The 11550-nt window shown below is 42.3% G+C and overlaps 1 protein-coding gene across 1 annotated transcript; it reads left to right on the top strand.

Moving 5' to 3' along the window:
* Nucleotides 1-6204: 6204 nt before the first annotated feature.
* On the top strand, nt 6205-11137 carry LOC134464017 (transcription termination factor 2, mitochondrial-like). Its single transcript, XM_063217456.1, has 4 exons — nt 6205-6400; nt 7229-7460; nt 7717-8091; nt 9488-11137. Exons 2-4 carry the CDS (start codon nt 7263-7265, stop codon nt 10088-10090), a joined length of 1176 nt encoding a protein of 391 aa, XP_063073526.1. The 5' UTR covers nt 6205-6400; nt 7229-7262; the 3' UTR covers nt 10091-11137.
* The last annotated feature ends 413 nt before the right edge of the window (nt 11138-11550 follow it).

Here is an 11550-nt window from a genome sequence, read left to right as displayed (position 1 = left end):
ACAATCTAGACTCAAGATGGAAGAAAATACCAAAATATGACACATAGGCTGCGGACCAGAAATCATAGCTCATCTGGAAAATGAGTTTTGTTGTGACCTCTTAGTGGCAACTTAAAAATAAATAAATAAAACTTGGTCAATTTGGGGGTGCTGAATCCAAATCTGTCTGTTGCCAGTGCATAAACCTGCTCCCTTGGCCACCACAGGGGGCGCTACTTCGGTTTTTGCTTATTTATATACCGGTAAGTGCACAGAAAAGTGCACATATAGATTTGGCACAAATGTTCATTAGTGTGCACTCTTTATAAGTGCAGAGGGTTGCCATCTTAAAATATGGCCATTTTTTAAATGAGGCCACGAATAGCTTTAATTATGATAGCATGAAATACTGCAAATGTTATCTACAATCCACTTTTGAAAGAAGAGCATTGTCCATTGATAAAATCCAGATGGCCACCGTTTTCAATATGGCCACCCTCTCCACTTATAAATAAGGCAAAGATGCTATGCTCTCCGTTTCAAGATGCTCTCCACCAACAATTACTAATGCTAACTAACATATATGCAATTACTTCAATGAAATCAACAAATTACTGAAGAACAATACTGTGATACAGTCTGAAAAGGATCTGTGATTTCTTATTCAAAAACATGATTCACAAATACTAAAACTGCACAATATAATGCCAAAATCTTGACAGGACTGAAGTAAAAGGATTAAGCAGAACTGTACTTCACATTTGCAGCTTCACTAGACTATGCATATAAGACCAAGCCTGAGGCATGTGCACCTGCCGCACTTAGCAAACTTTTACTACTCTTTGCAATGGCTGCCCTGTTCATTCTTTGCCAATCTTCTCCCGTCAGTTGGATTTAATTTCTTTGAGTTCTGGTTGGCATATGCTTCAAAACCCACAGGCACTCTGCTTGATTTGTTGCATATTATGTAGTGTATTGTATCAGTGCTGCTGCTGTTGGAGGGATGCCTTCACATGGCCTTTCTGCAAAATAGTTAATGGCTCGCATCACGCATACAATCTGCAGTGCTGAATCTCTCATTCAACAACTTTCCTTTATCATTGGTTTTGAAGGCTGTGACCAATTTTTTGAGGTGGGTATACTGTATATTTTGAGAATTTTTTCAGGTGGGTATACTGTATATATTTGTGCTATTCTAAGTAATGGATCAATCAATTTTAAGTGGGTATACTGAAATTCCTGAAATTTGGAAGAGGGTATACTGCGTATACCTGCGTTCTATACGTAGACAGTACACCACTGTGTAAAAGCATGGCAGAACAGCATGTATTAGGCCTTCTCTTGTCCAATTGTGTTGTAAAGTTTGTGGATGACAATGACTTGAAGGCTCTGGGTTTGGCCACACATCAGCCTTGAGTGTTGCATATCTAGAATTGAGTGGAGAAAATTGCCATTGGTATAATTTGGCAGAGAAAAGTAAGAAAAGGTCACACCATGCATTAACTTTCTTTTATCATTACACAGACGTGGTGCTGCGATCTCCCTTACCATAATTTGACATGGGAAAAGATGTGGCTATTGGCTTCCTCCTAGGACCATCTCATTCAGAGAGAGTTTTGGTTGTACCAAGTCTGATGCAGACAGCAAAAGATATACAGCTCCCAACTTACTCAGGAAAATCAAAGTTGACTGGGTCAAATATATCAAACACAATCAATTCTATCGGAGATGTAGGGTCTCATGTTTCCAGCACAGCATCATGCCAATCATTCCAATGTCCTTACCTACTGTACAACTTGGCCAAAATGGAAGGACTGTAAATGATGTGTAGTTAACAAGAAAAAAGCTGTGGGTTCCCCCAACTTGTCAACTTGGATAACAACACCTTTGCCAATTTCCTCAGTGGAATTTAAAAGCCACCAATGCATCAAAGCACCAATGAGTAGTCAGTACACTCCACTTGACTTGTCAGAGGATGGGAAATGAGGCTGTTCAAGGTTTTTTGGAATACATCTGCTGATAAGGCCAAGACTAGTTAGAAAATCCAGCTGACTGGGGATAGGAAAGTAATTGTTTCTTAAAATAATAATAAAATATTTTTTCTTAAAATAATTGTACTGCAAATCAGTTAATATAGGCTAAGGCGTCATTGGTGGAAGGTGGCCATCTTGGAATTCCCTGAGGCCAGCAACCTTTTTTCAAAGAGTGAATTCTGATGAACATTTTGTACCAAATTGCATGCTTGCATCATTAAGTGAACTATTCCAGGCCTTTATTGCAAGTGGAGAGGGTGGCCATGCTGGAAAATTGTGACCACCTTGGATTTATATTTTCATATTTGCATAATTATCATAATTATAAATTATAATAATAGTACACAACTAATAATAGAGTCTTGCTTAAAATGTTGAGAATTTTGTCTTTTGTCTGCAGAAGACAGTAACTAAGTTGTGATTATGTGTTTTGTGTTCATAATTACAATCAGCCATGACCTGCTAATTATTATTCATGTCGGGCAATGAATGTTTAACTTCGGAGATGGCACCATGGGTCACTCAGCAATAGTTAAAGAAACTCCTGCACACTGACCATTTCGCTGTACTGTCTTTAATAAGCAACCTTTCGGTACTAGACCTTCATCAGGCAATCTCTTTCTCTTTTGAAAGAGATTGCGTGATGATGGTCTAGTACCGAAACGTTGTTTATTAAAGGGCAATGAATGTTGAATTAACAATTAACGGTTTACCTGTGGTACGTTTGTCACCACACAATTTCCTTATTTTACAAGACATCAACAAACCATTCACAAAGTAGGCCATGTTTAATAGAATCTACACATCAACTTCACCACTTTTTCCTATATGGAATTAACAGTAGCTGCAGTGCATTTCAAGCAGTTCAATCGCCTACCAAATGGTGGCACTATACTTAACTGCCATTTCACTCATAGGCCATGTTTAATAGAATCTACACATCAACTTCACCACTTTTTCCTATATGGAATAAACAGTAGCTGCAGTGCATTTCAAGCAGTTCACTTACCTACCACATGGTGGCGCTATGCCTGACTGCCATTACACCCATAAAGAAATATTGATAGGCATAATACACACGTATATGTGAAATTTTGCTCTTGTGGATCAATTCAAATTCATTTGGTGACACTTTTCTTGTTGAAGAGGTCAATTTTAATGACATTCCTACATTACCAAAAATCGCTATTTCAACCTTTGTTTTTTATATGAATGTGCAACTTTTGACGATGGCAACACTTAGAATATTGATTTATGCACTCTGATGGATATATATGAGCAAAAACCAAGTTGCCACCTGATCACTCCGACGAACTTGCAAGATAGGATTTCTGGCCCCGCTGCCTACTAGGCATTCAGACTGTTTGAAACATTTCTGAAAGAATGGACCACTCTCAGGAGCCCACCATGGAACTGTCATAGGATTCTCCTCAAATCAAGTCATGAAATGTCCTTGGTCTTAAATGTTCCACAATCAATTGTCAACTTTAAGATAAGAAAATGAAAGAGTTTAGGAACAACAACTGAACTGAACAAAGTGGTCCATGTGAACTGATGGAGGAGTCAGATGCTGAGGCGGATAGCGCAAAGAGGCCGCCGACTTTTTGCACAGTTGAATGCTAGAGCTTCGAATTCATGTCAACTTGTGTAGGCCTACCCCTAGTACAGAGTTTCAGATTTCTGGATAGTGCACATCAGCCAGGACCTTTCATGGACCACCAACGCCTCAGCAATAGCCAAAAGGCCCAAAGGCCATATTTCCTGCGGGCACCAAAGAGTGCCCAGCTACCACGAGATCTACTCACCAATTTCTACCGGTGTATCATTGAATCAATGACTACAGCTAAGCCTACATCTTGGTATCACCAGCTGCACACACGACAACAACAAGATGTTACAGCGCATTATTAAAACAGCAGAGAGAATCATTGGTTGCCAACTACCACACTTGAGGAGATCCTCCATACACGCTGTACAAACAGAGCAATATATTTAAAGATCACTCGCGCCCTGGTCAAGCTCTTCACTAAGCTACCATCTGGCAGCTGCTTTAGCACTCTTTGTGCAGCACTACGAGAATGAAGGACAGTTTCTATCCCCCACTGCCATCAGACTTTTAAACTCCATGTCTGGGCATCTGTGTGTTTGCTTCCAAACAACATCTCACTCATCTATATAGTGACAATAAAGCATGCCAACAGACTCTAAAGCTGTGGAGATGCTTTCTCTAGAGTGATGAATCACTGTTTTCCATCTGGCAATCTGAGGGATGAGTCTGGATTTGAAGGTTGCCAGGAAAATGGCACATTTCGGAATGCATTGTGCTTAGTGTGAAATTTGGTGGGGGGTTAATGGCATGGGGTATTTTTCAGGATTTGGCCTGGCCCCTTAGTTCCAGTGAAATTAACTTTGAATGCTTCAGGATACCAAAACATTTTCCATGCTCCCAACCTTGTGGGAACAGTTTGCAGCAGGCCCCTTTCTCTTCCAACATGACTGTGCACCAGTGCACAAAGCAAGGTCAGTAAAGATGTGGATGACAGAGTCTGATGTAAATGAACTCGACTGACCTGCACAGAGTCTTGACCTGACGTCGATAGAAAAACTTTGGGATAAATTGGAGCGGAGACTGAGAGCCAAGCCTTCTCGACAAACACCTGATGTAATCTCACCAATGCACTTTTGGAAGAAGGGTCAACAATTCATATAAACACACTCTCTTGTATTGTGGACAGCCTTAAAAGAAGAGTTGAGGCTTACTAGCTGCAAAAGGAGAACCAACATCATATTGAAACCTAGGAATGGGATGACACTTGAGTTTATGTGTGCGAATCAGTCAAGGCAGGTTAGCAAATATTTTGGTAATATAGTTGATTGTCTATAATCTGGATTGAGAAAGTAAAACCCTGCCAGCAATCTGATTGTAATTAACACTCAAGACTCAAGAGCTGTTACGTCACCTATTTTTGAAGGAAACGGTGGCAGGGAATCCATAAAGGGCTAATCAGAACCTATGGCTGGGGTCAGGTGTCAAAGTGGACCAGACACTTTTGAATAGACCCATCACTTCAAAAGTCTTGTTTCTAAGAAAATATGTGTCAGAAAACAAAAATATAAGAAGCAAGAGATATGATTTGCACATCCATCCAAGCGCATTGTAATAGTGTGCATGAAAGTGAAAGCCCACCTGGGACACTCCCATTATCAATGTGACACAGCACTCCACAGCACACAGTGCTCACTGCAGACAAATACGTAAATAGCATGCATGCCTCATCCATGCAATGTACTATAATCATGTAATATAATTCAATGATGTGATATGTAATCATCATTAATCTAATGTAACATAGTTAATGAAAATATAATGTTTAATGAAGCATCAAACATGTTTATTGTTGAAAGTTCAACAAAGGTGGTATAAAATGCTGCTAAAAAGTATCACATTGCATTGAGATGAAATGGTGCTCCTATGTGTTAAAGGACAAGTGCACTATTTTGAACATTAAACCCCTTGGCTTTGGTTGTCTGCAATGCTTTAGAGTTCCCCCTCACAGCTTATTCCATGTTTGCTGCTGTGTTATTTGGCTTATTTGGATTTTGTCTCCACCACTCCAACCACTTAGAATGGCCGTCATGTCCAAATATGTTCTTAAAACCACATTTGTTTTCAAGAACATGCACTCACCAAGTGTTCAGGGGTATTAAAAAAAGGCAATAAAAATGACAAATAAAAAATGTAAAAAGCGGATTTTTTGAGACAGCAGCAAAATAATAATAATAATAATAATAATAATAATAATAATAATATCTAAAAAAAATGGTGAGGTGGGCTCTTAAACATGGCAGACAACTCAGATGTTATAATGTTCAAAATTGTAAACTTGTCCTTTTACCAATGCTGCAAAGTGTTACCAATTTAAATTTTGTATACATTTGTCTCTGTAAAATGATTGGTTGCTTGAATGAACGAACGAACGAATGAATGAATGAATGAATGAATGAATGAATGAATGAATGAATGAATGAGTGAGACAGCACAGCACGTCAATCTGCTGAAAGATTGAATGCCCCTTCTAGCTCTCCATCCTACATAACAGTCCTATGCTCACCCCTATCCAAGCTGTTTAGTGAGAAAGCGCAGCGCAGATCAAGAATCGCAGTCACGTAGGTCATATTACGCACAGCAGCGTAACTACAACTGTGCCAATGAAATCTTGCTCAGTCACGTCAGGCTCGCTGAAACGGTAACACTGTGTCAGCTGTCTGGACAGAAACATTCCATGTGTACATAAAAAAAACACACAACCGAGACAGTTGTGCAACTGAAAGAAGATCAGGGAGGACACTTCTACTGCGCGAGGAAGAGAACAGTCGTCTTCATTTTGGTGAGTTTGTGTTGGTTGCTTTGTGTGCTTCTCTTCAGCTGAACAATAACAATTGATATAACAAACAAACCATTGCATATTTTTGCATGTCTGCATTGCACACAAAAAAAACTCATCTTTCTCGCCTCGCATTGATATCTCGTGCGTAAGAGCATAGATACGTGTATTAGCTCTACTGGCATTACATTATGAACAAAGTGTACTCAACGAGCAACCGTCATTCGTTACTTAACCCTTTATCAGTGTAATATTCCTTATTATGTAAGCTGTTTGGAGGTTGGTTTTCACATACGCACAAAAAGTCTCCCACTACATGTTCAAAAAGCCTTGTAGCATATCAGTATTGTGCTTTGCGCACTGTGCCCGCGCTGTTCGTATCCTTAAACTGGGGTTATGGAACATGTTGTTCTGTTCCTTTGCCAAGTAACAGGCAGTGCCCAAACTCACACCCCCATGTGGCTTTGCTGCTCAGTATAAAGTAGGCTGGGCACTGGCAGCGTTGTCAGAACATCACAGCATATCATCGGTGACATAATAGCCTAGTTTCTATATATGTCCTTCTCACTTCAAGCAGCCTATAATAAACAAAAATGTAATGCAAACATCGAGGATAATTACAACATTATGATGTTTAATTACAAGAACAGTAGAAGTAGCAGCAGTAGTAATAGGAAAGTCTTCAATGGCACTCAACACTAGTAATAATGCAACTGCGTGTCATGCTTTCATAACAGTAATGGTTTTTTTATGGTTGCATGAAGGGTTATGTTGCCAGCTTCCATCCTTCAGTTGCCATGCTAAATCTATGTGTTCCTCATGTTCCCAAAGTTCCGACCTGCAGCCAGCCTCCAAATTGGACACCATGTTCCGGGCCACCACCGCGTCCTTGTGTGCCTACTGTCAACGGCTCCGACTCCTGCCTGTCGCCCCCGGCACTCAGACACAACAGCAGCCGCCTGTCCGCCAACAGAGCAGCACGCCTCTTGTCACCGTCAGCAACCTGGCAGAGAACCAGCACACCGTCAGCTCCCTGTACGATCTGTCGGTGGACATCCGCAAGGTAGTCAAGTTAATTTATATAGCGCCTTTCATACACTTGGGCAATACAATATGCTTCACAGAAAGAAAATAAAGACACTTTGACATGAATAAAAAACACCATAGGCCAGAGTGAGTTAAAATCCAAAAATTAAAACTAAAAAAAGTAAACAATAAGAATAACAATAAAAAAATCACACTCAAATAGCACTAACAATACATTAAACAGTGAAAACCTAAACGAAGAAACACCTGAGAACAGCTTTTGTCTTTGTCAGGTGCGCAAGTTCAAGGGCTGGGTCTTGTTCGAGAGTCCCACCTACGTGTACGAGACGGCAGGCGTCTTGCAGGGCCTGGGGGCCGACACAGCGAGCGTGGCGAGGGTCCTGGAGAGCCACCCGGAGGCCATCCTCTGCCGGCCGGAGGACGTGGAGGCCCAGCGGGACCTGTGGGTGACGGTCTGCCCCAACCGGAGGGAGCTCGTGGGCATCATCGAGAAGTTCCCTGCCTCCTTCTTCTCGGTGGCGCACCACGATAACCAGCGTGCCAACATCCGCTACCTGCAGAGCCTGCGGCTCAGCAAGCGCATCATCGGCAAGCTGATGGCCAGCGCACCGCAGAGCTTCAGCCGGCCCGTGGAGCTCAACCAGGAGGTAAATGTTACTTGATATTACACTTTATTGCACATTACTATACAATTATTACGCATATTACCAGCGGTGTCCAAAGTAAAAGTAAAAGTGCATTTGTGGCGTAATTACAACATTAGCACATGGCATTACATAGCAGTTACACCATTTACTCCATTGTACCTAATGAGTTAGATAGACTGTGTTGTTACTGAAAAACACTGAAAGCCTAACAAGGACCCACCACAAACTTGATCCAACCAGTGCAGAGTTAGCTGATCGTAAGACAAGTACACGGGTCTACTTATTACTCAGATAAGTTACTTGTATTGGAAGGAAACTGTGTTTGTATTTATTTTTACTTTTGACACCTCTGCACATATTACATTTGGCTGTTGAGTTTATCCACCTCCCTCACCATTAGGCCACAGCTGCAACCAGGAAATAAACTTACATGATATGTTACATTACAATTACACTTACATTACATTTCAATTAGCTCATGCTTTTATCTAGAACCTCTTATATTTTTACCGGGCATTGGTTATAATCCCTGGAGTAGTATGGAGTTGTGAGGTTGCCCTTCTCAAGGACACCTCAGCCATGGAGTGTGGTAGGGAGTGGAAGAGTGGGATTCGAACCTGCAATCCTCTTATCTGATGCCCAGCCCATTAGGTCACGGCTGCCCTTTAGCTTGTGTCTTTATCCACCCCCCTAACCATTAGGCCAGCTGCCACCAGGTGGTAAACTCGAGTAATGTCAATTGTCAAGTATGCTTCATTGTCTGCAGAGGGGAATTTTTTCTTTGGATTTACAGTCACAGCTTCGCAGGCTCGCATCACACATAAAACATCTGAAACAATATCTGAACCGTGGGATTCTCAAACCCTTGGGGTATTCCAAGAAAATGGTTAAGTGATGAACTTGGGTAGGTTAACCTCCAGGAAGAAAGTTAACCTACTAATACATTGCCTGCAGGTGTCATTTGGTTAAGAAAATGAGGATTCCAGGTTCTTCTATTAGACGATTTACCATTACCTCAAGGTTAACTTAAGCTGGTTTATTGCTGAACCATCTTCTTGGAATATACCTGGACCCTCATTAGATACCCGTTAGGCATGATGGAAGAACTATGTAATCCGCTTCTATTTCTACTTTGCACACCTCTGTCTGTACACACAGGTCATCCATTTGGTGCGCGAGACCGACCTGGACCTGGTGTAACATCTATGTAATATGTGCTACTGTGGTACTTACATAATGAATTGACTTCTACTTCTATACAGGTGGTCCACACGCTGTATGAGACCTACCTGGACTAGGAAGCCTCATTAGATTCTCATTAGGCACAGTGGAATACCTAGTCTAATAAGTGTGTAATATCACATACTTTTTCTTTATACACCTCTGCTGCACACAGGTCATCCACACGCTGCGCGAGACCTACCTGGACCTGGGCGGCGACGAGGGCAACCTGCGCGTGTGGCTGCAGAAGCTGCTGAGCCAGAACCCGTACATCATGCTGCGGCCGGCCGAGGCCTGGCGCGACAGCCTGGGCTTCCTCCACGACCGCGGCTTCACCACGGAGCAGCTCCTGCAGCTGGTGTGCAGCCTGCGGGCCTGCATCTCCGAGCTGGACCCTGTCTCCATGCAGCAGGCTATGGATTATGTCGAGGCCGCGTTGGACTGCTCCAAGGAGGAGCTGAGAGACATGGTGCTGCGCTGCCCGGCGCTCCTGTACTACTCGGTGCCCATGTTGGCGGGACGTTTCAACGGGCTCCTGGACGCCGGGTGCTCCACGGAGCAGGTGCGGGAGACGCCCAACGTGCTGGAGCTCACCACGCAGATCGTGCTGTACCGCATCGGCAAGCTGGCCTCCTACGGCTACGACGTGCGCCTGGGAAGCCTGGACGTCATCGTGGGCTGCAAGAAGGACTTTGAGGCCAGCTACGGCCGGCTCAAGCTGCGCGCAGAGAGGCCGATCTTCAACCCCGTGGCACCACTCAAGTCCGCCGAAGAGTGACTGTGACTGTGTGTATGTATGTATGTGTGTGTGGACGGTGTAAATGAATGCCTCGTGTTGCTCCATCTCTCTTTGGAAGACTTCTTGCACACCTCCTTGGTCCAGGTATATTGAAGGAGAACCCCAGGGTCACCAAGGTTAAAAAAAAACAAAAAACTCCTGCACACTGCCTTCATTTTTTGCAAGTGTATTTGCAGCGTTTCAGCCTAGTGACATTGATCAAGCACCTTCCCCTTACCAGTGATAAGCTGTGTAGAAAAGCAATGCAGGGCTGGTCTAGAGTCTAGACAGGGGAGACTGAAACAAAGATATCTGCACACGTGTTTTAATTGCCAAGCTTTCAATCAAAGACCTTCCCTGGGTATACTTCACACGAGTGGAGAAAGTTGTGTTCCGCTTGTGTGCTGTGTGCCCCCAGACACAGGTCTGGGACCGAAAACACAGCCATGAAAAACAAAACAAAAAGGAATTCAATGTGCAGAAGATTGTTTCAATCTTCACAGCTTTGCTATTATCTGGTGGACCGTATAGTCATGAGTGGAGTGCATCCTGGTTTTCAATGGACAAGACTGGGGAAAGTGAAGGGACACAACACAACACATAACTAATCTACTGTAGCCAGTTGTTCTGATCACTACTGTCAATATGAAAATGTGCGTCATGTTTGTGTGTGTCATTATGTGTGTAACAGTTGTGAACTCCACTTAAGATTTTTTTTGTAAAGACTGTTAACATTGGATGGCATACTACTATGGGACTTGGGAGGAACAGAGACAGAGGTAATATAATGTTTAATTAATCCAAGGAAACACTATGGCCAAATGTCTGAAGCATTGCGTCCGATCAGATGAATCAAGGGGAACACCCTGGTTTGTAGGAATTATGTACAGTATGTGTTGACTATTAATCTGGAAGCTTGAAGTCTTCCATATCAGATGGCTCAGTGGTTTATACTCTATGCACGAAGTACTGTTTCTTTTTCTATGAACTGGCCTTTGACAAATGAGCAATGAAAAGAAGAATAAATAGGAGTTGGAGATCGATTTACCTATGTCTGGATTATTATTGAGAAAAAGTTTAACATTCAAAAATTGCTAATTGGGGATTTAGAGATGCTTGATATGTAATTTCATCAGTGTTTTATGTTGCACCTCTGTTTTGTACTTAAATGTACTTTGCATTCATTCCCACATTCTACTGCAGAATAGAAAAGGTAGAATAGTGTCAATGGTTGTTAATGGTTTTGATCAAAACATTTCAATAAGATCAGCCCCTCTTCAATCATTGTATATTCTTCCTATCCCTGTTACTCCCCAAAACCACAATTTACTGATCAGGGGTCCGTTTCTCGAAAGCGTCTTTGCTATCGTCGTTAGCAAAGTCCTTCGTACAAGCGACTCAAGTGCATCTTGACAGCGACGCTCACCACTAAATCCAAGGGAATGGTGTTACGGCCTTAA

Source organism: Engraulis encrasicolus, chromosome 15, assembly GCF_034702125.1.
Source record: "Engraulis encrasicolus isolate BLACKSEA-1 chromosome 15, IST_EnEncr_1.0, whole genome shotgun sequence".
Lineage (NCBI taxonomy): Eukaryota > Metazoa > Chordata > Actinopteri > Clupeiformes > Engraulidae > Engraulis > Engraulis encrasicolus.
This window is presented reverse-complemented; position numbering and strand designations above follow the sequence as displayed.